Here is a 27442-nt window from a genome sequence, read left to right as displayed (position 1 = left end):
TTTTCTCGTGTGTTCTTCCTAGAATGGCTTTACTCCTTTATATATGGCAGCTCAAGAGAACCACATTGAAGTGGTGAAATATCTCCTGGAGAATGGAGCCAACCAAAGCACAGCTACTGAGGTGAGCTATATTGGTCTTCTTTTACATACGCTCTTATTTTCCTTTGCCTTTATATTCAGATTGCTTGAAGTCCGTAGATTTTTCAAACGGAGTATTTTGAGAACTTTCACGCTTTCATTTCAATGAGTTGTATTTATGAATCCTGTCCTTTTTTCCTACACACACAGAAGACAAGGGTGGCCTGTTCTGGAAGTGGTGAAAAGTCAAGGGATGAAATCCAGCCCGATTCGTTTGACAGCAAAATTTCCACTGACTTCAGTGAGGCCAGGAGTTTCACCTTCAGTTTGTGCCCATTTCTCCCATCAGCTTCCTGGAGAATTTTCTGAAAAATAAATGAGGCTTTGAAGAGAGGTCCCTAGGGCTGTAGAAATTATAGGAGGCCAAGGTGGTATTGTCAGGGGAATGGAGTGAATAGCAGATCAATCATAGGCTAAGTGGAGAGGTAGAGCATTTCATTTGAACAGATTTACGTCTCCGACAAAGCCCTTGAAAACTCCAGCATCTAGGAATGCCATCACCTGAGCAACAGGGCTATCTTTGTGCTGCTTTTTTATTTGCACAGTAAGATCTGGGCAAAAATCGCTGAATAGAATACAACATGTATTTCCCACTCTTGGCTGTATAAGGAGCCTTCTGGGGAAGGTAGTTTGGAGGCTTGCTCCAGCTTCTTCCTCAGCCAGCTGAAAAGTGTGTGGAATATAACGTGAATATGATAATTAGGACTATGAGGACTGTGTCCAGAAGGGTGTCTGTGTATAGTGTAAAATAGTATAAAAACAATTAGTATCATAGAATCCTTTAGGTTGGAAAAGACCCTTAAGATCATCAGGTCCAACCGTTAACCCAGCACTGCCAAGTCCACCACTAAACCATGTCCGTAAGCACCAACAGTTAGGTGTTGACAAGCTTCCTTTTAGATGGGGTCTTGAGATTTTAGATGAGTTCAGAATATTTTCTGCAAGTGCATGCACAAAAGTGACGAGCGGTGCTGGGCTCACAGAAGCATCAGGTAGAAAGGGGCCTCAGGAGGTCACTTACTCCAACCTCCTGCTCCTCTAAGTGAGGAGCGCTGGTGGCTGGACCTCCTTGACCAGCTAAGTTACTCCGATTCTGAGGCTTGTCTGCGACTTTGTGTAACCTGTGAATATTCACTGCTGTCTGGGGTTAGCGTCAATTGGAAATGAAATGACTAACAAGGATCACATCAATGAGCTCAGCAGGCAATGTGCTGTTTTCTCCTCGGACGCTTTATTTCTACTGCTGGACCACGTGGGTATGAATATGCAGAAGGGTGCTATTAATGGCTAGGTTCTGGATTTAATTGTAGTGCTGTAAACCTGCAGTGACTTCAGTGCAAGCCGGGCAGACACCAAAGTTAAGAGAGACGAGACTCCATCTCAAGAGGAACTGAATGATAAGGACTTCCTTCTGCAGATGAGAGGATTTGAGGGCAATGGGGAGAACTCCTAGGTCACGAGGACTGTGCTCGTTCCGTTTCCTCCTCTTGTTCTCTTTCTGCCAAACGTTCTTTTATTCCAAGCCAAGGGGACGAGCGAACGGGCTCTGTGCTGCAAAGCGTGTTGGCTTCGTGTTTGCTCTATGGATATGTGCCGTGCGAAGTAGGAACAGGAAAGTTCCTCTCCTGTCAGAGCTTTTGCTCATGTTTATTACTTTTCCCTAGTCTGTACAGAAACTCACCCGTTCCGGATCGCCTTCACAAACGGGTGAATTTGAAATGATGGTGCATTTATGCTCGCTCTCCTTTCCTTTAAACCGAAGTGCTAGTGTTAACAGCTGCCTGACCGTCCCTTCTTTCAATGGATACTGTACTTGATGACAGCTCCTAAAATAATCCTCTCGTGGCCTGCATATATGGTGATCGCATTACATGTCAGCTTTCTGAAACATGAAATCCCGTGGGATTGCCAGGCAACGTGGCAGAAACACACTCCTTGTGAAGGAGCCGAGTGGAACTGTGGCTCCCCAGGAGCCCGGCCCAGCTACAGCCCGCCATCACCTGCTTGCAGCCTTTCTCCCAGTAACTTTTACTGGCTGTGGTGATCAAGTGCACTGGAAATTAATTCGCTAGTTTACAGGAACTGTGAGGCCGAGATGGTTATAATTAATGCAGACATCCAGGCATGGCTGGAACTCACAGCATAGTCTGACATTTCTAAAAAAAGGCGGGGGCAGGGGGAGGGGGAAATCAAATGCCCCCTGCTCTGAACCTGACTCCAAGTCTGTCTTCTGCTATCAGAAAGGTCAGTTCTCACTTTTTCAGCTTGGAAAGTAAAGGCTGTCTACCCCCTTATCGCTTAAGTAGATAAGTTTTGGTTTCAGGTCTTGCTGAGGTGATGGTTTCAGTGATTTGAGTGTTTTTGAAGGATGGTCTGAGCCTCTGTCCGTTTTCACACGTGCCCAGAGCTAGTCTCGTGAGCGGAATGAAGAAATGGTGCGTTAATTAAATAAGGTGGGAGGGCAGCCTGAACTGAGGATGCCACCGAACTACACGGAGAAGGACCTTCTGTTTGGCATCAAAGGTTGGCTGTCCTCACGTGGGGAGGCGGGGAAATGAAATGCTTTCTCCGAGCTCCGGTCAACCGTGCATCCCAGAAGCAGCAGGAGAGGGAGTGCAGAAAGGGTTGTGTCCTTTTAGAGAAGGATGGAAGATAAAGTGGTGCAAATCAAATGGATGATCTTGTCTTTGAAGCTCTGAAACTCGCACTGCCTCTGCCTCTGGATATATTTCATTTCCTCTAACACTTATGTACATATCTATACAAAATGGGAGTAAGGATGAGCTCGGTTTCACAGGGCCTCTAATCCAGGATTTGTTCTCATGTTCCCAGAGGCGAAAGGCAAATGCGTTAAGCCATTTCAACACCTAATGTAGCCCCAATCTCAGAATTATCTTTACAGTTCAGCTGTTTCATCAGCTGTTCACCCTTTTTTAATTCACTGTACAGAATTTAATCTCTATTACAGAAAGAAACCGTAGTAGTATCGCTGTTACAGCGCACCTACCCACAGTTCTGCGCAAAAGGGAGTGAACGTTATTAGATTACTAAGGGGAAAAATTGCTTTGGCAATTCTTCAGATGTTTCTTTCAGCATATGTTAGCTCTCATTCCTTCCGAACTTGTCCTTTATTATTTTATCAACTTTCCATATTCCTATTCCAAATCAATTCTGTCTCATTCCTATGCCTTTTACAATGTATCTAAATCAAGTTTCTCACTTTCTGGCTATAATCAACTTTTTAGCTGTTCCTTCCAACCCAGATACAGAAGACCTTGTTCTATTCCCTTCCCTTTTCTTTCGCTGTTATTCGCCGTGCCTCCGGTCACAGACTCGGAGAGCTGCTCTGTTCCTCCTGGTTCAGCTGCCCTCCCATCGAGCACCTGGTTCTAGCACGTGGGCAGCACGCAAGACGTGAGCTAGATGCAGTTTTATAGTCAGAATAAAAGAGATGGGAGCAGGCAGTATTTCAGCCGAGATAGCAAGTGGCGATCCTGTGACCCGTTTTAAAGCGTTGGCAATCCGGGGCACGTGTGGAGGAGCAAGACAATTTGAAAATAATTTTAAAACAAAGCTAAAACTATGAATGAAAAGCAGAGAGATTTTTCTGACTTTGTTTTTGCAAAAAGTACAAATAATCTAATGTTTTGCAGCTTCAAGTTAGAATAAATTCCTAAACGTGATCTGGCTTTCTTGAGTCGTAGTCCATGTGTAACTTAGAATGGGAAACAGCAGCAAACGCATCTGAAGCTATGCTTTCTTTTCACAGAGACATGAGATATTCAGAAACAGGTTCCCTGTATATTTTTCACATCTACTTTGTTCACTGCTCGCTAATCCTTACCAAAATATTGCTAAAAATACGCTTTGCGGCCCATTTTAAGATGAGATGTAATTAAGAGATACTGTAGACTGATCCTCTTGGTGTGTACTTGGCTTAAAAAAGACTGCTTTGAAGTGGAAAAAGCATGCTTCTGACATGTTTGAAATCACATCTGGGTTACAATGTTGTGCCTCCAATGTCATTTCACTGGAGATGGTGGTGCAGAGGCAGAAAACAGCTGGTAACGTGCTTATCAAATCCCTGCGCGTGAACAGCGCCGTGCAGATCTCTGAAGCTGTACGTCCTTCAGCTCACTGAGCACGTTGTCTTTTCTTCTCTACCAGGACGGCTTCACTCCTCTAGCTGTTGCGCTGCAGCAAGGCCACAACCAGGCGGTGGCCATCCTCCTGGAAAATGACACCAAGGGGAAAGTGAGATTACCAGCTCTGCATATTGCCGCTAGAAAAGATGACACCAAATCAGCGGCGCTCTTACTGCAGAACGACCACAATGCCGACGTGCAGTCCAAGGTAACGCGATGCTGCCGTAGAGGTAACAGGGTAGTCGCGTGGCCGAGTGCCGATGGGCAACAAACTTTACTTCCTTCATCCTGAGGGTTAAAGGTAATTTCTTCTGTGGGGAAAGACAAGTTGCTCGACCAGTATCACCAGTAATATATCTACTTTTGCAGTGTTTAGCTACGCAGTAATTACAAACTACTCGTTTTTCTGCTTTTTAGTTACACCTCCCATTTCTTTGGTAACCAGCTTTCTCTCATTATTTGTAAGCCAGAAGGCACTGGAATGGAAGCAGAATCACTGTTTCTCTATTAAATAGGATACTGGTTTATTGCCCATGGGAACATAGGTTGTATTTAAAGTTAATGCATGCTTGAATGGCTTTTCCCATAATTAACAGCATAACTCATTTCAAAAAGCAACATAGTTCTTCGTTTTGCGGCCAGTCTTTAATATTGTTCCTCTTTTTCCCAAACCATGCTGCATCAGATGATGGTGAATAGGACGACTGAGGTACCGAGATCAAAAATTTTTAATTACTCTTTCTGTTACTTATTATTATTTTCTCTGCTCTGTGGCAATATTTCTTTATTATTTAGCACTAAAAGTGAAGATAAGACTCTTTTTTTAATACCTAGAAATTTGTGATTCAGCAAACCTATTTTTATTCATCCTTTGTCTTAGAATTTCTTTTTATTTGTGTCACTATGGAGTAAACTTTCAAGAATTCACATCAGTTCAAAGAAGTCTGAAGTGAGTAATGGAGCTAAAAGGATAAAGATGCTTTTCTAGCTCAATTTCAGTAATTATGAAAACGCACTTGCTTGGCATAACTAAATTAAGGTGTCTGGCTCAGCCAGAATAAAGGTGAAATTAGTTTTCTGTCTTTTACAATAATAAATATAATCAAATCCTCCAAGGTAAAAACTTGTTCGGAGCATCTGCTTATTTTTACCATTGTTCTTATTAGAGTCTTTTCAATAAAGTTTTCAGAAGTCCCTAAGGGATAGCACATACTCAGAATTTACCCGCAGGAGATAATATTGTGTTTCTCATACGGACTCTGGAAATACCAACTCTCCAAGCACTTCCACTAAAAATCATGGGTCTGATTGCCTAGAACTGTGATTTCTCTGTTATTTGAATATGGTAAATGTGAAGGGGGTTACCTGTCCTTCACCGGCCGTTACGTTACTTCTCCGTACCTTGCGTTTGTCACCAGGCAAACATGTGTCCACGAGAAGGTAGTTGTTAATGCAATCTGCATTCCACCTACAGCTTAACGCAGTATCGTAGTTGTGTGCCTAATATCCTCAGTAGGCATTTCCCTGGTAATTTATCGCAGCAAGACGACTGTGAAGGTAATGAGCGTTTGACTGTACTTTGACCAGGATCACCTGTGGGCTGGCAGGGAGGTAAATGGAATTAGGGTAAAATAGTGGGCTGATGGCTGTGTCTTTGGGGAATAAAGTTGATTCCAGAGCGCAACATCTGCCTACATTTCTTTATTCCACGAGTAGTTTAAAATGATGATTTGTACACTGAAAGAAAGGAAACCTAGTTGAAAATACGGTGCAGTCTAGAAGCCAAAAGTTTTTCTCTCTTTCTATAACTAACAGTAAGATCTGATCAAATCAGTGTAAAGCTCTTCAGGGAAATCTCAGAAGCAAGGTCCTTTCTACTTGAATTACTTAGGAGACTAAAAGCTTGCTCTGTGTGCTAGTTTCTGAAAAATTAATCTTTTTTATGTTGTTGCCAAGCAATTCTATATCTCACAGCTGGAGCAGGTTTCACCTCCTAGCGTTTGAGAGGCAATAAGTAAATTGTGCTTTTTGTGATGTATAGATGGCAAAGCTTCTTCAGATCCTTTGAGATCCAAATTGTATATAAATATAAATAATTATGTTTCTTATACTCTGCTACTAAGTAGTTTCTCATGTATACCAGATTCTTGGGTTACATATTGAATAACCACTGCTTTTTTTTAAAAAAAAAAAAGGAAGGAACTATGTTGTCAATATTTCTAATTCTAAGAGCAGTAAAATAAGAGTCCAACAACTTCTGTGGTCGTTTATTCAAAACCAGTAAACAGATGCAGCCCAAAAGACCCATGTTGCTTCCCAACTGTAATAAGGAAACTTCTTTTGTTTTCTTTACGAATGGCTAATATATTAATATTTTCGATGATGAAAGCTACTCTTCTTATTGGCCACTGATTCAGAAGACTGAAATGGAGAATGAAAGAATGAAACACTTCTGATAACTCTTTATATGGAAGCTGCACTCTCTGCCTGAAAGGCTGTGCTATATTATAGGTGAACTGAATAAAGTGGACACGATACGTTTGTTTGCTAGCAGCTTTTAAAACCAAGTTCTAGTTAAGTTGATGACCTTGTATCGAATGATTTCTATAATAAGGGCTGTTTCCCTTTGTAGAGTGGCTTTACACCTTTGCACATAGCCGCGCACTATGGAAATGTCAATGTGGCAACGCTTCTGCTAAACCGAGGAGCTGCAGTCGATTTCACAGCAAGGGTACGGAGGAATTTCTTTCTCTTCTTAGTTGTAATGGCCTACAAAAGTAGGAGTGCTTCTTTGTGTATTTCTTAGTCAAGAGTAAGTGAGAAGCAAGGTAATGCTGAAATTCTGTTGTGTTCAAAGATGTCTTTTTTGCAGTCATTCTTAAAGGTTGCCTCCATGCAATGCACCAGAGTCCTTGGGAGTTGCGTAGCGACCAGTATTCCCAGCTGAAGGAAGCAGGCTCCTTTGACTAGCTCCAGAAAGCTGATATTCTCATAATGTGTCAACTCACTTCAGCTTTTCTGTCAGTTAGACGTACTCCAGAAATATATGTAGGATTTATTGGCTTTTTCAGTACTTATTATAGTATAATTTGATATTTTCACATATAAACCTATTTTGAAAAAGTAAAGTAAGGTATATTGCCATTCTATAAATGCAACAATAAAAGTACGAACTGATCATGACTACTCTTTTATGGTAAACAACTGCAGAGCTACATAATAGAGTCTCTGCTGTTATAGGTTACGTAGTTTGAAGCGTGGCATCTGGTGCCGTGAAAACCTCTGGTGATCCGTACCTCAACATAGCTACCGGATCACTAGTTTTCTGTCTAATTTTGCCAGACACGCTTTCAATTACTTTAGGCTTCTGCCTTTCAGACTGACTTCCTCCCGTTGCCAGTCTGGAATAGCTGCAAATATTACCTCTTTCCTCACCCAAAGCATTTGCAAGGACTTTGAGCCCAGCCAGGACCTACTCCTTTACGCTATTGGCATGACACGAAGAAGGTTCCTTTGTGTGGGAGTCACGCGTTTGTCTACTCTGTGTATGTTGCAGTGATTTAAATGCATCGGTGTTTTGTGAATATTGACCCACTGGGACTCTGGTATCTGTTTGTTTATTTGTCTGACTCTGGGACTGTGATGTTTGCTGCTTTGGCAGATGCGCTTCTTTGTTTATTAAAAAACCCCAAACAATGAATAAAGATTCTAGCTTAGAAAGGAGTTACTAACTCTAGCTTATATGGTGTGTGCCTAGCTCTGATGCTCAACTACGTTTTTGTTTATTCTCTACAATGTGATGGTCTCATTTCTTGTGATCTGAACACAAAGTCACCACCATTATCCGCCTTCGAATCCATCACGCTCATTGTTTGTTCTTTTCATGGTGTAGAATGGAATCACCCCACTGCATGTGGCTTCCAAAAGGGGAAACACAAACATGGTGAAGCTCTTGTTGGATCGCGGAGGGCAGATCGATGCCAAAACCAGGGTGAGTCTTTCTATTCCCTGAATATGATGTTGTCCCTTCTTGGGAATGGATTGGGATTTTTTGTTTGCTTGGTTTTGGTTTCTTTTTTTGGTTTGGTTTTTTTAAGCCAGAAACTGGGAAGACCAAGATTAATGGCTAGGAATTCAGCTTCAGTAACCGTGTCTTGTTCTCTGTTCTTAACATGAGACATTAGATGCGGCTGCTATAAATGACTCAAAAAAAAGTTCAGCTGAACACAGCTCCAAAAATGTTAAACGTTGCTCCAAAAATGTTAAACACACAAATGTACTCTTTTGAAATTCAGACCAAATTTAAATTGTGACTCCAAAAATAATTTATAAAGAAATATTTTTGTACCTTTTTTAAAAAACAAGAAAAATTCAGACTCCTACCTTTAGTTTTGAGATTGATATTTGTTTTATGTAGGCTGTTTTCTATGATATCAGACTAAAGAATGGCAGGTATCGGTGACAGTAGGAGGCAGAAATACTATTTCCTTTAGTCTCCTGTACAATCTACCTCCATCATACAAGAAAAAGCTGATGAAACCCATCTTTTTGAGGAACTAAGGCTGTTAGCTGGTCCAGCTTCACGTGACACAAGAACATGTGTGCTGCAGAGCAACGGGGAGTGGAGTGTCTGGACTCAGCTAAGCCTTTCAGTCCCCTAAGTGTCTGTGCCAGTCATAGTACGCAGCTTGAAAGCTGCTGTAGTGGGCTGGCCGTCGCTTTTTATTGACGAGACAATACTGAGAACAAGAAACCTGCTCTGTGCCAGCAGCTGCTCACCTCTTCCCCAGCCGAACCACAGAGAACCGGGTGACTCACTGGCTTCCGCCTCCCAGTTGCGTTGTTGAAATGCCACACTGATACTGTGCTCTTTATTTTGGGGTGATTTTGCAGTCCTTCAGGACAAAAGAAAAGCCCATCAATTGATATGGTCAGGGTTAATTATTTCAAATGGGATTTTGGAGTCACCTAGGAAAATGTGATCATTTACGCAAACTGAACTGCACAGGGCTCGTTCTTGAAAGCTGCTGGGTTTTAAGCACTGATCTGCAAAATTATATTTCCAAGTAATGGAGGCTGTTTTGGAACACATTTTAGAGCAGGACATAAGAGTTTTTGTTTAATAAGGTAGAAAGGCAGAGGAAGGTGGAGGATACTGCAGTCAGCCACCCTTGTGGTTGATTCAACCTCTGCCATTACTTTGATATTAATTACATCAACCATTTGTAGCTTCATAAGCTAGGAAGGCAATCGTGATTTTCCTGTAACTCTATATGTGATTATGATTTTGATTTCTGATTATTTATGAAATGATGTCTCTCTTGTTCTTTTTTTTTTTTTTTTTTTTTTTTTTTTAAACTACTGATGATGAAAAATGCTGCCTCTCATGAAGGTGTGCAGTAAATCATCCCTGGTCAAATTTTCTGCAATAAGTGCCTAAAATCTCATGGTAAAGAGGCATGAAATGGTAATAATACGCTGCAGTCAGGGTATTCCACACACTCATAAGCACAGTAGTCATACAGAAATGGTCCATTTGGCCTGTGGAACGAGAGTGTTGAATTCACCTATTTGCTGGTCAGTATTTAGATACTTGTTTTAGACAAGTTGGCACAGAAGATTGTAAAGTACGTTTTGGATTTTAAGAGGTTAAGGTGTGTTCCCTTCCCCGCTCACCTGCAAAGATTGATGTGCAGTTGTGAATGAGACGGAAAGAACAGGACTTTGCCCAGCGTAGGTGGAAGGTGCTAATTTTAGAGTCTTCTCATTGTCTGGGCTTCCTGCCCTTTTATCAGCTGCTACATTAGCTCAAAAATTGTCAGCACGAAGATACCAGTGAAAATCCATAAAGGTACCCTAAAGCGCACATACCCCCGTTTGCACAGGCTCAGCAGCTTCCTCTTGCTTTCATCTTCTGCCTTCTCCCCGCTCAAAGGCACACGGTGGCTGTCGGCTGCCTGTTCTTCACAGTGGGGAAGATTCCAGAGCTTTGGTTTTGCTGTCAGCGTCTCTGTGGCGTGATCTTGCCTTCATGCCAGCTGTTTATATCGTCTCGGTGTCTTTTTCTTTTCCCCTTGCTTTGTCCGCATGCCTTGTGTGCTTTGCTATGGCCGTGAGTATGTAGGGCATGGAAGAGGTAGGTTGTGTGTTGCATGCCGTGCATACGTGTGTTTTGTGCTTTAAGGGACAGACTTCCGCCTCCTCCACCTCGGTACTAACGTGCTTGCCTTCCCATACTCGCCTTTTCATTTCTCCTGAGGAACACCTGCATTCTTCCAGTAGGTCAGATTCACTGAAAACAGGGGAATTCAATGTACTAGGATATTTCATTGCTGGATAGCTTGGGCTTTTATTCTGGGTCTCCATACCGCATCAAAACAAGCTCTTTGGTTAAAAAAGTACTCGTTGCTTTCATTCAGTTTATTTTTAACTTGCCTTATTACATGACATCTGATGATGCATAAATTAAGATGCAAAAACTTATTTTAACCTATTTTTAGATGAGCCTCAGTGCTTTAATTTTGCAGAGTTAATCTGTGAAATCTTTTTGTGTTTGAAAGTGTTCCATTGGAATGATCCATTAGGAGCCCCTGTATTGTCTAAAACAAAAATTAAAATGTACGTTTTTCAAAGGGAGTAAATTATGCATGTGTCCTGCTGTTCCACAGTTAATGTTGCATGTCAGAGGAAAGCCCTGCTTACTGCAGGAATTACATGTTTTTATTTTCTATACATTTCAATAATGTATTTGCTGAAATTTTATGGCATTTCTCACTAAAGATGCGGAGTTGCTAATAAATCTGCTTGCTGCACTTACATATTTTAAAATAATATTTTGCTTAAATTTTTTGACAAGTTTTACCATTTTTCTCAGCAAACTACTAAATAAGTTTTTAAAATCTGAAGTTTAATTTCTCTTTTATATTGTATCTAAAGCAAAAATGTAAACTCCATTCCCAATGATATTAATAGGATACTTCTATTAGTACTATCTGTTATATCTACGTTTGTGCTACTTCGATTTACACGCAAGCCCTATCTGGAGTTTTGTTTGCTAAGTAATGAACGAGTAAAATTTCTTTTGCTAAAACATTTCATATTTAAAATCTTAGTCAAACCTATATTCTCTACAAGTTTACCTGAAAAAGAACTTCAGTGACAATTGTTTGTTTAAAATTGTAAAATTTAGCTAAACTTCTGACCTGTGCAGCTTACGATGGTAGAGCAGTGGAGCCTGGTTTCAGAAGGAATTGTGCAGACGGTGGCTAGGAATCAGCGTGCAGAAACTTGTCCTCTAAAAGACGGTGGCAAGTTCAATGTACGATGAAATCAATGTCATGTGGCCAAGAGTAACATGGCAATTATCAGTCCTCGCTTTGGGAGAAGGAAAGCATTTACAGTCTTCCTGAAACATAGTAATGATTATTACAGGGAGAATTACTTTAAGCATTTAAAAGCAGAGCAACTTCAGGATGGCCGAAATATATAGATTTCTATTAAATAAAAATATATTCTGATATAATGGAATAGGAACAGTAAGGATGTGTGGGATATTGAAATGTTACTGCCTATTAAAGGGTTTTAAGAGTGTTCTTTATGAATGCAGTTTTTGTAATATCTCTATTATCTCTCTATATAAATTGTATAGGAAAAAAAGAACAAGAATGTGAGTCTTTTTTAGGTTTTTTATGCTTTTTTTACTTTAAAATATACGGTGTTATTCACAAGCCTTTGTCGCCTCACTGGTATTTCCATTTCTGTTGGACTACGCAAACACCCTGAGAAGGAGGGGAGGAACACCTTCACCTCTCTCAGATGCTGAAGTTGTCACCCATTTTGTCTTCTTTCTGTTGAATCTTGCCAACACTGAAATTAAATTTTTCTTGCTCTGGGACTTTTCTTTAGACTCCTCTTTGCAGGCTGTTGTCCAGAATATTTACAGTTGAAAAAAAAATCCCTGGAATGAAATAGAGCATCTAGTCTTGGAATGGAAAGCTTATTGTGTGGGAAAGTAAACATGTTGTGTGCCTGGAGCGTGGCAGCTGGAGCTGGAGAGGGGAGTAGACGTGATAATGGTGGGGAGAACGTCTGGTATGCCATTTGGGTTGGAGAAGGGCCACAGAAAAGAAAGGAGGCTCAGCTGGAGCTGAAAGAAGTGGAAGGTCGGTCAGAGAGATGTGCGATACCAACGGGAAAAGAAAAGGAGGGAAGCTGGGGGGGGGGGGGACTGGAACTCGGATTGTTTTGTTTTGGTTTGGGTTGAGTTGGGTTTTTTTGTGGTGAATGTGCTTCAGACACCCCTTAACGCTCGTTCTGGGAACCTAGGGAGATTTATTTGTAATAACGTCTCCGTTTGTATAGATGCATCCTGGCAGAAGGGCACGGCTCTCTGCTGTTTCCACATGGGAGCGGGTTTCCAGCCCTAAAGCCATCGTAGCAGGATCCTAGCCCTGTCCTGGCACTCTGCTGTGTTTACAGGGTTGTTTTCCTGCAGTAATGCTGCTGCGACATTTTCTCCTACTCTTCACACATGCACAGAGCACTAATAATTCATTGGCAGTTTTTGCCATTCCTAAAGCCATGTCAGATTATAAATATCTAATCACAATGCAGACATTTGCTATAAAAAATTTAGCGGATTCATGTAATGTTTACAAGGGAGCGGGAAGGGACGTTGTACAGATTATCTATAGATAGTGACGATTATTTAGAATTATTTCGGTTAATATCTTATTACTCAAGCACATGCATGGTATATTTTTTGCTGTATTTTTAAAATTTGTAATTTGAATGGCAGACCTGGAGGAATACTTTAGAGCGTGTCTAATTATGCCAAGACTCTGAGAGCTCAGAGCAAGAGGGAGACTTGCCTTGTTCATTTTTAAAGAGATGAGGTTTAGTAGTAATGAAAAATGAACCAATGAAAAGTCCTTTACTTGTCGAGAAAATTCAGACAATTTTGCATGTCTAACAGAATACTAAAATTTTATTTCATCCTTATAAAAATGAGAATATGCAGCTGCAGTTTAGAAGGATTCTTTGCTAATTTGGCCTTTGCTGTTCATGTGCTATCATCAGTCTTCGTTCCAATGAGCACAGAATGTGCACAACTGTCCTGTTAAGATGCTGCCCATATCATTTCCCATTAAGAGTCTCTCGTAAGCACAGCTTCTTTTTCTCTCAGTCTCCCTGGTAAGCTGAAGTAAAGCATTTTAATCACTGTGAAACGACCCAATAATTTATCTTCCTGAGCCCCGCAGTTAGGAGTCACGCACAGAATTCAGAATTAATTTTGCAGGTTAAAAAATGACGGGCGATTGATTTTCAAGAAAAAAAGGCAAAAGTTTACGTTCTATTTTGAGAGCCATTTAAGAGGAAATGAGGAGTGACGGAATTCCATGGCTTCCATACATAGAGAGAGGATTGCAGTGTCATTTCTAACAGTGACCCCGCTGGTGGTTACATTGCAAAGCGTGAGCTAGGAGAGTACCACGTACGGGGACAACCGAACCCCAGGTGCAGGACGTCACCTGGAAGATGAAAACACTGAATTAGGTACTATTTGGGTTGAGGAGGTAAATAGTGGACTTGTTAAAACATAGAAGTGCTGAATTTCCTGGCATGGCGGCCTTTGTGCTTCTGGGATATCCATTATCTGTGCTTCAGAGTCTGCGTCTCTTCGACTCAGTGTTGTATGTCCCGTCAAACGATCTGTTTGATATTTTGGTCAGCATGTGTTCTTCAATTTACATGGTGTACCAGTTAGCAAGGGAACGATTAAAAAGGGACACGGGCAAACTCCTGCAATAGATTTCAGAGCGCTGAGGTTCATTGTGACTAGATAATGGTGCAAGAGGACTAATTAGGTACGGCAGTGTGTCTCGATGTTGGCTAATGACAGTTTGTCCTGATTGTATGAGATACTAATTCTTCTGCTACAACAGCTCTCTCTTTGCAATTTCCCTCATCTTGAAAGAAAACATATAAGCAAAAATAGAATCTAAATTATTAAATATACAATAATTTTAAAATATACATGCTGTTTTCCCCAGGGCAGAAAGAGGGAAGAGAGAAGAGGGTTATATGAGAAGGCTGCAAAGCACATTGCTTCATTCGCCTGCTGGAAAGTGCACAGATAGTAAACGGTGATGCATTTATAAAAGCTGCGACAGGATAGAATAGGATCAGTAGCAAATTTTTATCTCTACTTTTAGAGGGAATTATAGATAAGAACAGAGGAGAAATCATGCTTTTTAATGATTTAGTTATTTTTTGTTTGTTTTAGCTAGACCTTCTTGTGGAGTTGATGTCTGTCTGAGCTTGTGTTTTTCTTCTTTTTTCTCCCTCTGGGGATTTGTCCTGTGTTTTTTTTCAAGGATTTACACAATTCTACCTTTCTTTTGCTGTTCTATTAAATAGAATAACATCAAAGCCACTATGCAGATAGGGAAAGTGAACCTTCCACATTGATTAAAAAATGTAGAGCACAAAAGACCAGAAACTGGAAAGAAATACCAAATAAATACCTTTCCTAGAAATATGTTTGGGATATATTCTCACCTTAGTAATGCTAGTGGGAATCACGTGTATGAATCCTTCTGGCAGCGAGATGAAAATATACCTCAGTTGTGCGTATAAAAACTTGATTTAGGGGGCTCTGAAGTTTCAGCTCAGAAAAAAAAAAAAAAAAAACACCAAAAAACAAACCAAACCAAACCAAAAAAAAAACCAAAACCCAGATAAGCTAGTTACACCCAATTCCTTTACATTGACCCAATCTGCTGAACAGCCTTGAATTCCGTTTGCAGGTTTGATCTCGCATCTGCTGAATTTCATTGTAAAGCTTCCATGGGATTTAGGGATGCCTCTGCCTCTCAGATAGTGAGCGTCAAGGCACACCTAAGGCCTTCACACGTTTCTGAAAAATCTCTGGAAACAGTAGATAAGGGAGAAAAATTCCTCCCTGCAGACTTCAGTTCCTCGCTGCGGTGGAGCTGTGTTGCACTGCTAACTCAGAAAGGTGCTCCGTGCTTTCGAACCGGAGGATGAGGGAGGCTCTACTTCTTGGAACGACCTTTTGTAGAGTATTACAGGGCTATGTTTGCATAGCCAAAACGGCGTTGCAACTGCAATGGCACTGGGCAGTCTAGAGCTACTTTTAATTTAAAAATGTTAGTACTAGAAGTAAAAATATAGCGATGTAGACTTCCTCCAAACTCCAGCAAGGCAAACAATATATCTGTGCATGAAGCAGGGTCGCTAACTCGTACTTAAGGCCATGTTTTTGCATTTTAGCTACTTTTTTAACCTCTAAGTAATAAATCTATCTCAGACCACTATATTCATCTTTTAATCATGCTGTTACTGGATTCTTCCGAAAGCACCCTCGAATAATAGCATCTACCTCATCTAAGATGAGCAGTGTGTCCCAAAGGGAGGAGGCTTTGCTTGTGATTAAAAACTATGACCATTTTACCTCTGTAAACCTCTCTCTGTTGAATGAGTATTGATGACTTCTGTGAGCGCATGCTTGAACAATATAGAGGTATAATGAGATGAAAACTCGGGTTTCTATATCTTACGCATTTTCTTTTTTCTGGCATTTAGCACTAATATTCTTTTGCAACCACTTTTCTTGCCTCATATTTCCTGTATTTTTCTGCATAAAGTCCAAACTGTAGCAGAATCACCTAGAATGCATTCTCCTATCTAAATGTTTCATTGACACATCTTGTGCTACCACGGCTGTGATCACTGCTGAGTAGCCTGAGCAAGTCTTTTGGTATAGAGTGGTGTTCTGCAACCCAAAAAACATTGCAGTGCTGGTGGTCTCGCAGCAATGTTAGCAAAGAATTGTTAGCTCTTTGTTCACCTCTCAGTCTCAGAAATGAAAGGGGTTGTTCCGTTTGCTTCTCTCTTTCTCTTTTTCTCTGTTTTAAAACCTTTCTCCTGCTGCCTTGTTTTTTAAAAAAAACAAAAAAAAACCAAAAAACACCACAAATAAATTCCAGAGTAAATTTTCTAGTATGAACATTTCTTGTTTCATCCCTGCATCAAAAGCAATCCAAAGGACAAGGGTTGATGAACGGAGCATCCTTGGCCAAGCACACATTATCCCGGGAGAGGCAATACAATCTCAAAGCCATGCAGAGGGGAAGGAGGGGGGAAGGCGATGCACGCTCGCGTTATCCTCTTTGATAGGAGCTTTCAGCACACAATGGGCCTCCTCTCTGAAACGGTAACCCTAGAGTGTCCTTTACAGGTGCAAGGAAGAACAGGGATGAAACTTCATGTCGTGGAGCCCGCTTCAGTTAGGAGCCAAAAAAAAGGAGCTTTTTCACAGGCTTGTGGGGCTGCATTCCTGGAAAGGTGTTCCTCAGAGCGCCGGGACGGACAGCTGGGGATGCACTCATTTGTTTTCCCTCCTTTTACTTTAAGGATGGACTCACCCCGCTCCACTGTGCTGCAAGAAGTGGACATGACCAAGTCGTAGAGCTGCTCCTGGAACGAGGTGCCCCACTGCTTGCGCGGACCAAGGTGTGTGTCTTATTAGGCTACGTTAACTGCTCTAGGTAACTTTCCACAGGATTTTCAATGTCGCTGAAAGGGTAAGGAAGAAGACAGGACCATTTCTGTTCTCCCAAAGGAAATGTACTAATGGGTAGAATGATCCAAAATCAGGTTTTCTTACATAATTAGGGACTATTCTTGCCAAATATATGAAACACTATACACTTCTTTGCCCCTCTCTATAATATCAGACTAAACACGATGTACGGTGCTACTGCAAGCACTTCACTTATGTCGCTTCCTAAGACCGTAGGACGCAGAGACGGGAAAGCTGGGTCAGTCGCTCCCGAGAGACGATTCCTGGTATATATTTTCTGATCCTTCATATAAGCTAAGTAGGACCTGTGACTTGCAGCTTCTCCTGATTGTTTTCATGGATTGTTTCAGACTCGGACGATGATTTCAGTGTGTTCTTACCGATTTCTGAAAAGCGCACGTCTAAGATTAATGCGTTTCCTACAAATGCTGTCCCTTTGGTCAAACTAATGAGAGAAAGATACTTGTAGTATAAGAGCAAACCCCGCCGAGCAGCACTTCGCATCAGTAAATTTCAGAGTGCCTGACAAAGGCAGCTGGTAGCATTAGCTGGAAAGCAGTGGAATAGAGTATTGCGATGATATGCTTGAGGTCCCCTGGCGCAGAGCAGGAGGGCCAAACGATTTAAACACCAGTTTCAGCCCATTGCACTGTTTACTGGGCCCCAGTCCCTCAACCATGGCTCAGAACAAGGGCAATTAGTGTATTCTGACCCACAGTTATCCTTATTGGAGACTCAAGATTTTCTTTTGATAGTCCTCGGGAGGTTTTATCGCTGGGTTGCAAGCATATCAACTACATCAAATAAGGACACGCTCAAGCTACGCATCCTCGATAGCACCAAGTAGTCCAGGTCATCCCTTTATGCAGGAGGGATCCACAGGGAGACGGGAATCGTAGGGAAAAGATTCTTTATAGTTTCACTGATTGCTTTGGTGGGAGAAGGTGGTTAGGTGAACCTCATCTGTCAACACCCTCACTTCACTGAGAGGCTCAGAAGAACAGCCCCTGACGCGTGTATTGTGCGCACTTCAGGCAGGATTCCCAGGTGTTGCCGTTCCAAGGCAGATGTTGCCAGTCAGGACAAAATATCAGCGTTGCTGTGGCAGCATCTGGACGTCCCCGCTGTGTTGAGGACTGAGCAGAGCAGAACTGTCAAGTGAATAATCCCCTCCTTGTAGGGGACAAATAAACAGACAGTTTGACCACACCAAGTCAGTTACCTGTTCAAGTCTATATGTTATAGTCTATCTTTAAACACGCAGTGCTTTTTAACTGCCTCATTGCACGTAAAATGAAATCAGATTTAAAAGCAACTTCCTTTTCTAACTTCCAGCTGAAACAGGTGGTTCCAAACTGGAGACAGACAAATATATAAATATTAAAACCAATTTTTTCTGAAAGCAACTTGTTATACATACTAATAGCAACAGTTCTCTTTCCTCTTGATTGTCAACCTTCCATGGGCTTAATTATTTACAAAAAGATCTGTTAAAGCCAGACAGACACTCCTGCTTCCACTGCCCTTCAAGTGTTACAGTTTGAACAAAAGGTCCAGCCGTGGTGGCGGTTGAAAGTACCATTTCCCAGAAGCTCAGGGGTCAGGTTTGCTGGTATAATTTGTTTTTTCATTGAACACTTACAGAAAAAAATATAGGTTCTTTAATAAATACAGTGATGAGTAAGGAGGTGCTTTTCCTCTAATTAACATAGAACCTGTGTCTTAGTGTTATGATGAGTATCCCCAGAACTGTCTTTTAAGTTCAAGATACGATTTTATTAAATCATAAGGCAAGACCCTTAGATTCTTTTGCTTTGATTAAATTCTGATTTTAGTTAATCATATGATGTTCCTCGAAATTTGCCCGTATTTGCTGGAAGGGGAGGGTGGCTATAGTTTTTTTCAGTTTTTCTTCCAGTCCGTCGCTCAGGCGCGGCTCTGTTTCAGTGGTGGGGGAACTCCGCAAACTCGTGATGGCGTCCTTCTAATATGTGCCACGATCTAAGTGAGAGTTACTAGAAGTTACTGCTCTGTTTTCTTTTGCCACAGAATGGACTCTCTCCACTTCACATGGCGGCCCAGGGGGACCACGTGGAATGCGTCAAACACCTACTGCAGCACAAGGCGCCCGTGGATGACGTCACGCTGGATTACCTGACCGCCCTCCACGTGGCCGCACACTGCGGCCACTATCGCGTCACCAAACTCCTTCTGGACAAGAGAGCAAATCCCAATGCTCGTGCCCTGGTAAACCTGTCCCACCTGTGTCGTGTAACAAAGCTATCCAGGCCAGATGAGTAGCTCTTGCCAGTAAAGCTAAGTGAAAACTCTGTCAACAAACTCCAACAACCTTAAATAGTTGCAGTAATAACAGGTCTGGAAGCTCTACAGAGTTGCTAAAATCAGAGCCGTTTCTAGCTGATGCTAACATATGCATTGGTGTTTTACTGAATTAATAGTTTAGTTTTCCGTACTATGCGATATGATACACAAATAATTTCTAAGCTTTCAACTGAATCAGTAATTTAATTGGCATGGAGAAAATATATTAAAAAGCTACTATTTCTGCATTTATCAAATTATGAGATTCCCGTCTGTTAGGTGCCACTTTTCTTCCTTTTCAAAAAACAGTTGTTCTGATGCTTACAGGAAAACAGGTATGATTCCTTTCACTCACTGATCAGACCGTTATCCCCTAACGGAGAGAAAAACATCCCATTTGGCTTCGGGAACATACAAAGCTTTCAAGAGTCTTCAATCTATCCAAACCCAGACAAGATTCCCGTTTTCTCTAAGAGAAGTGTCCCCATGAACTGTTAGCTGGATGGGAGTTAAGTACCAATATGTTACACTCGGGGGGGGGGGGGGGGGGGGGGGGGAAAGAAAGAGACCGTGAACACTTGAGATGCTTCTGCACAGCAAGAAGTCTGCCACTGCCCACTGTATTCAGTGCCCCCGCAGCACTTCCACCCCAGGCCACTCTGACGTCCTCCCCAGCTTCTTGCCTTCGATGCGACCCTGTGTTTTTCCGTGAAGGCTCCCCTTATCCCTTCCTTCCTCGGAACGGATTTTTTGTTGATGCAATTTTCTTCTCCCCTCTCGTTTTTCTTGGCCTCTCTATACCCGCAAATCCCGTAACCCCTCTTGCTTCCTCTTCTCATGCTTTTCTTGTTTTGTCTTTCTCAGTATCATGTTCACTTGGTTGATCTTTTTCGATGCTGTTTTCACCCTTCCTTGTTTTTCTTGCCAGTCTTCTGATTATCTTTAGCTGTACTTCCCACACATACAAATTATATGCTAGCCCCCACATCTTCTTTCTTTCCTTCCATGACCAAAAATATACCTTCTGTTCCTCCCCGAGAAACATCTGAAATGAAAGGAGAACACCCTCCGGCCTCTCTTCCCTCCAGACTGATTTTTTTTTTTCCTCTCTCTTGTTTCCTCTCCCATCAGGGACTTGTTGCCTCTGGCTTGTTTGTAGTATTTAATATATTAAATGATGCTCGTAATTTCTGTTAGTGATAGGTTTTTTCTGCCTTCTCCTCTCCCCCGTCAAAACTGTTCTTCACTGAAATAGAAGTAGCAAAATTCAATCAACTCAGGCAGTAAAATTGTATAGAAAATACAGAAACTTCTGAAACGGTAAAAGTCCCTGTGAAATATATTGAGAGACGTTGTGCGGGAGGTAAAATATCTAATGGTTTTGATTCCTTCTTTAGAAATTGGAGAAAGCTGATAGTAGTAATAATATTCAGCAGAGTCCTGCGATGGAATACATTTTACAAATAATTCATTTTCAGCTAGATTAAAAAAAAATAATTGCTAATGTTTGCAAAATGATTTGGGGATACAAGCACTATATGAGTTCTTAGCTTTTTCAATTTGTAGATGCTTTAAAGCACCCTCAAATCGACTAGTAATTAACATTTCCCTTAACAGAAGCTGACTGTAAGCTGTCACATGCCTCTTTCCACGAGCGCAGATTTCACTGATAAGTTCTGTTGACTGCTAGTTGATCGTTTAGCAACACTGATCCTTTTCGTTAGAAAATAGAGCAAGTTTTCAACATTATCTAAAAACGTTACCTGTGCTTTTCACTAAAATGATCACATATGGTGAATAATGTGTTTGCTTAGCTTTAGGCACACACTTAACCTGTATTAACATAAAAAAAGCTTGAAGTCAAAGCACGTATTACAGTATAGAGTATGAAGACATGCTTTGATTTGGGCCCCAGTCTTACCGAATAAGCATTCCCAAAGAAATGAGTATGTGCTGGTGGTAAGCGCAACACTAAAACTGTTGTCTCACGATACAAAATGTGAGGTTGCAATCTTGGTTTACGACGTTGCCTTCCCCACCCCCCTTTCATTCCTGTCCCTGCCCCATTTAACGTTAATCCAGGTGAGGGCTGATACCTTGCTCACCATGCTTTATGACTCTGCAGGGCAGGAATAAAGGAAGGGGGGCCACAAATACTTCATGAGTGAACACTCTGGATCCTGAAACCGTGGCTGAAGTAGTGATTATTTAAGATACCTCACAGAACGCACCCACACACACAAACATGAATCCCATATACTGTAGATTGATGCATAATATAAAAATAAAGACACACAGATGCTTAGATTACAAGATATTCTAAAAAGACAAAATAAGGTGGAATCTGGAAGAAGTACTCTGCTCTTTTCCCAGAGAGGTATAGAATATGCTTTATACTAACTGATTTCAAAGAGATCCCTGTCATTTCTTATATTTTCCTTGTGTTAGGCAATCTCGGGAACCACTTTAAGTCATCCTTACATATACACGTGCACAGCCTTCAGAACCACATACATACATGCACACACGCACACGCTCGCAAGTCAGAACGGGCATGTCTGTGTTTGGGCTTTGGAGGTGGAAGCTGAGTTTCTCTCCATTGCCTGAGAAGAAAGCAGCGGCACTGCTTTGTTCTGCCACAGACTGCCGGGAGACATCTGTAATTCGTAACCTGTTGTGCCTAAGGAACAATTGCTTCTGGTACTCTAACACTTCTGCTCCCAGCGTGCCAGCATGGAGCTGCGTGGAAAGTGTAGCTGCATGTTTTTAACTAACATGACTGTCTTTTGCACAGAATGGTTTTACTCCACTGCACATTGCCTGCAAGAAAAATCGCATCAAAGTCATGGAACTCCTGGTGAAATATGGGGCTTCAATCCAGGCTATAACGGAGGTAGAAAAATGTTTCATGTCCTGAAGAAACATTCCTTCTCTCTCTCCCTTTTTGCTTCCTTTTCTCTCTCTCCTGTCATGCCTCACTTTCACCTATGTTTTATTTAAACGAAGAAGCCCCTTCCCTACGCCCGTGCAGAGGAGTAAAACTGCTCTTGCTTTGTTTCGCAGTCGGGCCTCACACCAATACACGTGGCTGCATTTATGGGCCACTTGAACATAGTCCTCCTTCTGCTGCAGAACGGAGCCTCTCCCGATGTCACTAACATTGTGAGTATGGCTTTGACTAGAATCATCTCCGCAATACCTCCTCCGAAAAGGGTCTGGCCTACCGTGTAGCTCAACCAAAGGTCACGTTTTCATGATACTTTACGGCTTGCTTGCATTTTAGGAGAAATTCTTCTAGCACCTGTAGAGAAGAAGGGAAAGAGGTGGTTGTACATGCATTATGAGCCATCTGGGGTTTCATGTATTCTTCAACAATGCTTGAGTAGACAAAGTTTCCCTTAGAAACAGGCAAAGCTCACCAAATACATCCCAAACTGGTTATAAGCCAAGTCACGGGGAAGACTCTGTTTCTGTTCCAAAGGCTGAAATTTAAGTCCAAATGGCTCTAATTTCTGCTTGCATAGCTTCACTGGCTGCCATGCAATTGGGTCATTCGTATCAGTGAAAGGGTATAAAATGCTTAAAACAATTAAACACAAGGTAAAAATGTTAAACTCAAGATGTTCCTCTTGCACAGGAAATTCCAGGAACTGGTGCCTTTCGAAAGAACATGCTTAAATCTAGAAAATGTGACCTTTGGGAGGTAACGCAAAATGCAGAACCTGACTTACCATAGAAATCAGTGTTTGTATACCAATAGCTTAGTTACCAAGAAGAATAACAATAAAAAGAACACGATAGTTTTCTGAGCTGTATTTCATAGATACCTTACTGTTCGGATTTGTCAGTATAAACAAATATTCGACTTATGACCACCTGTACTTTGAAAGCAGCTTTTTACCAGTATATACTGTTACAGATAACTGTTCCCAACAACAAAACAAAAACAATTATTTAGTAATCTGGGTACGCTGGACTCATCAGTTTTTCTCAGTTAGAAGAATCTTATATGGAACCTAGTAAAAATGTTGAGCGCACCGAGGCATGTGCTTGAATCATTAGAACAGACTTTTCTTGACAAAGTCTCTTACTGCTTCCATACTTTTTAATAGAAGCAATCTTTATATAAAAACTTTATGGATGATACGAAAGCCAACGAGACGTTCTCGTGGAAGCAATTAAAAGTATGGCGTTACCGGACATTTGTGTGCAAAGTTTAACACTTTACGATTTATGCTACACAGGTGTCTTGGCTTTTACTTGGTAAGCTGAAGTTCCCTGTTGGATTACTAACTGTTTCCAAAAGCTAAACTGCTTTGCTAATTCAAGTACGAAAGGCTCTTTATAGAAATTTGATCTTTAGAGTGTGTGAAATGTAAACCTTATTCACGTTTTAAACAGCTCGTTCTTCAGGTAATAAAGTTTATATAGGTGAAATTCTCTATTAAGGTTTGTAGCTAGGGCTGTAGGATTTTGTTTGTTGCCTACTTACTAATCACAGCTGGTAATACACTGTTAATTTTAAAATGACAAGATAAATCAACTCCTGGTGAAGAGGGGTTGCTTTAATTAGAAGTTCATTATGGTAGGCAAGCTCAGGCTGCTTCTTTTCCTACATCTAGACGAAGGACAAAAGACATGATTCCCGATTCTGTCACAAACGATCATTTTGGCCGTGGCAGTTTAACCTGGGGGTCAAAGCCTTACAACAGAATGTACTCCAGCTCTAGAGTAAGGAGAAGGAACAATTAACGCAAAGAAGCGATCAGTCCTGCTGTGTTGTCATAACATAACAGATAAGAGCTCCTGGTTGCGGAACTGTCCCGGTGCCTCACGTACCAGGTACCGAGGAGCTGCACAGGGACTGTTTTAGTCCACTTTAGGACCGTGCACTCAAAGAATGTTGGAGAGTGCCAAATTAAGCTAGAAACGCCACCGTCAAGGAATACGCAGTGTTCCTTTGCAAACTTGTGCAACAAGTAAATGCTTTGAATGTGTCATCCGTACTTCATTATCCTGATCTGAAATTCCACATCCCCTCCAGCCAGCCTTCCAAAATTTCATATTCTCCTTCAAATTCCGTGGGCTACAAAAGGCTTGAAACAAGATTCATTCCATAGCCTGCAGACAGAGCCACGCTGCTGAGCACAGATTTTACACGTTTCATATGCTGGCTCAGTTGTGTGCAGCCATCGCAAAGCCTTTTAACGCTGCCAGCTCCGCACAGCGTGCAGGAAGAGACCATCTGGAAAAATATCCCCTTCCATCTTGAGGCTCATGTGCCTCGCAATCCCTTGAGAGAGACAGGCTCAATATACTCTTATCTCCTGTGCAGCACACAAGCTGATGCACTGTTACGTAGAGAGCTGAGGAACTGTATGCGACCAGGGGAATCTATACGGCAGGATTTTCATTCTGACCCTCTGTAGTGAGATTACGTTTGTTGGGGATCACCGAGTTTGCGAACCGAAGCGTAGCCAGGCCCAGCCACACGTACGAGCACACCCTTCTGAACTGCCTCTTCCTGGGTCTGAAGACAGATCCTCAGCTGGCGGAGAGGCGGGTCTCTGCAGGAGCAGGCGTGGGTGGAATTCACGCCGTCGGAGCTCCGTTTCTTCATGGAGGTTTAGGACACTGAAACGCTTTTTGCTTTTCTGCAGCGTGGAGAAACTGCATTGCACATGGCGGCACGTGCCGGGCAGGTGGAAGTAGTTCGCTGCCTCCTGAGAAACGGGGCCCTGGTTGATGCCCGAGCCAGGGTAGGTGTTCTGCTTATAATTTTTTTTTTTTTTTGCTTTCACTTACTGAAAAACATAGCTGAAGCAGAGGAGCTAGGGAGGAGCAATTTCATTTGTATTTGATCTGTTGATTCAATATTAAGCACACCTAAAAACAGTGACGTATTTATGCGTAGATCTTCCAAAGAGAATGTGTGTGGTGGTGCGGTGGGCTGACCCAGCCGGCAGCTCAGCCCCGCTCAGTCATTCGCTTACTGCCCCTGAAGCAGGATGGGGGAGAGAACTGGAAGGGCGAAAGCCAGAAAATTTCTTGGGTTGAGATAAAGACAGTTTAATAGGTGAAGGAGCAAGGGGAAAAAAAAAAAAAGAGCCCACAAAACCAACCTGCCCCCATCAAGTGATGCAAAGGCAATCACTCGCCACCTCCCACAAGCAGACCGATACCTAGCCAGTCTCCGAGCAATGGCTCCTTTGGAAAAACTCACCCCCTAGCTTTATTGCTGAGCGTGACGTTATACGGTATGGATTCTCTCTTCGGTCAGTTCCGGCCAGCTCTCCTGGCTGTGTCCCCTCCCAGCCACTTGCCCACCCCCAGCCTACTCCCTGGGGGGGGCGGAGGGAGAAATGGAGAAAGCCTCGGCGCTGTGTGAGCACTCTTCAGCCGTAGCTAAAACACTGGTGTGTTATCAACGCTGTTTTGGTCAGAAATCTAAAACAGCACCATACAGGCTGTTGTGATGGAAATTGGCTCCATCCCGGCTAGACCCAGTACAACATGCCTGACTCAGATCAGCGATAGCTGTTCTATCCGAGCAAGGAGCTGCACAGCCACGTCCTAAAACCAAACATCAGAGGCTCTGAGAGCAGTCAGTGCCAGGTGTTGAAACCGAGGGGACTGCTTGTAAAGCTGCTGTAAGACAAATTAAGAACACAAAGGGGAGCAAGTGATGCCCACAGTGATGTGTGCTGTCTGCTTGATAAAAGGAAAAAACAATGCTTTTCTTCATAGTTCTCTCGGTTCTGATAAGACGTTGCTGAAGCTCATTGCAAAAATTAACCCGCGAGCCCTCCGTTACTGCCTTTTTTTGTACTATTACTTCCTATGATTTTTTGCAAGACACACGCATAGATAGATCGATTGGGATCAGCCAGAATGTTGTGTTCGGGGTGGTTCTACCTGCGCTAATTACCTACTCGATTTGAGTTGTAGGAAGAACAGACTCCACTGCACATTGCTTCTCGCTTGGGTAAAACGGAGATCGTCCAACTTCTGCTGCAGCACATGGCCCACCCTGATGCCGCAACAACTAATGGGTACACTCCACTGCACATCTCTGCCAGAGAGGGACAAGTTGACGTCGCGTCCGTTCTCCTAGAGGCAGGTGCCTCGCACTCCATGTCCACCAAAGTAAGACAAAATGCTTGACGTCTGTATTCCAGTAGCGCAGACAGCGCACACCCGTTCCACGAGGAACGTACTTTCACGCTGAGAACTTGAACTCATTTGGGTCTTTTGTTGTATTCTTACTTAATCAACAGCCATCTGATAGACTGAAGTGACGTATCAGAAGTTAGTCAGATTTTGACGTTTTCTGCTGTCATCTAAAGTTGGGAGTTTGGTTCCCACTGGAGCCAAATGCAGATCATGATAAATACACGGTCCCAACAGGTTTAAAATCTACACAAAGTCTTTTTTTCTCTCTTTCCCATTGTGTCATGGGTAGGGGCTTTTTGGCCAAAATTTTCAAAACAGAAAAGGGGATGACGGCGACGACACTGTTTTTATAAACAGGCCTGCTTATTCTTCAGTACCTTGTTTATTTGAAGAGTAAAACAATTCTGGTCTGCGCTAGCTGAAAGGAATGGTCCTCAAACATGCAAGTTAGCATCTGTCCAGCTGCATCTCATGCTGAATCTATTTTCCATGGTTCTGTAAATGAGGTGTCATATGACACAACAGGCCATTTTGTCTGGGTAATAGTCTGCAGAACCATTATTGCTTTGTTAGCCAAAAATGTTTACCAATAGATTCCAAACAGAGTGCTGAACACGTAAGAAAACAGATAGCTGAAACAGAGTAGAATTATGTGCCAAGATACCTTTTCCAAATTTATTGTGTGTGATTAAGTGAGAATCACTTAACTCTCTCTATTGTTTTAGGTCTTGAAAAAGTACCCTGATTTTATAGCTGGAGCTTAAAACATATTTTTGAACAACAGGGTGTCTTCTAGGGTTTAGAAGACTAAACCAGCAATTTTCAAATTATGATCCACGGATTACTGGGAATGCTTGCTGTTCTCCTTTTATCCAGCTGTTAAATCACATTAACGTGGCTAAAAATACACTAAATACTTTCCTAATTTCACATATTGCTTTATGGCAGTTGCTTTAGTGCTGCAGGAACATTCTAGAATTATGAACAGAAGAAGATGTAGTCCTCTAGATAATCTCTCTACAAACCTGTGATTCATGAACTGGAAATGTTCGAGATT

The 27442-nt window shown here is 42.0% G+C and overlaps 1 protein-coding gene across 8 annotated transcripts in view; it reads left to right on the top strand.

Moving 5' to 3' along the window:
• ANK2 (ankyrin 2) overlaps positions 1-27442 on the top strand; it is a 380502-nt gene that overhangs the window by 254584 nt on the left and 98476 nt on the right. For 7 of the 8 annotated variants that reach the window (XM_087737387.1, XM_087737386.1, XM_087737390.1 and 4 more), the window contains 11 exons: positions 23-121; positions 4306-4491; positions 4969-4992; positions 6916-7014; positions 8176-8274; positions 16722-16820; positions 18940-19137; positions 22007-22105; positions 22276-22374; positions 24873-24971; positions 26161-26358. In XM_087737387.1, the coding sequence (XP_087593513.1) occupies positions 23-121; positions 4306-4491; positions 4969-4992; positions 6916-7014; positions 8176-8274; positions 16722-16820; positions 18940-19137; positions 22007-22105; positions 22276-22374; positions 24873-24971; positions 26161-26358 (1299 nt within the window). The remainder of the gene's footprint in view (positions 1-22; positions 122-4305; positions 4492-4968; positions 4993-6915; positions 7015-8175; positions 8275-16721; positions 16821-18939; positions 19138-22006; positions 22106-22275; positions 22375-24872; positions 24972-26160; positions 26359-27442) is intronic. The other variant, XM_087737384.1, reaches the window with a different exon arrangement.

Source organism: Nipponia nippon, unplaced genomic scaffold (assembly GCF_047370975.1).
Source record: "Nipponia nippon isolate SJK-2023a ecotype South Korea unplaced genomic scaffold, ASM4737097v1 scaffold_6, whole genome shotgun sequence".
Lineage (NCBI taxonomy): Eukaryota > Metazoa > Chordata > Aves > Pelecaniformes > Threskiornithidae > Nipponia > Nipponia nippon.
Note: the sequence above shows the minus strand (reverse complement) of the source record. Positions and strands in the feature narration are given on the sequence as shown.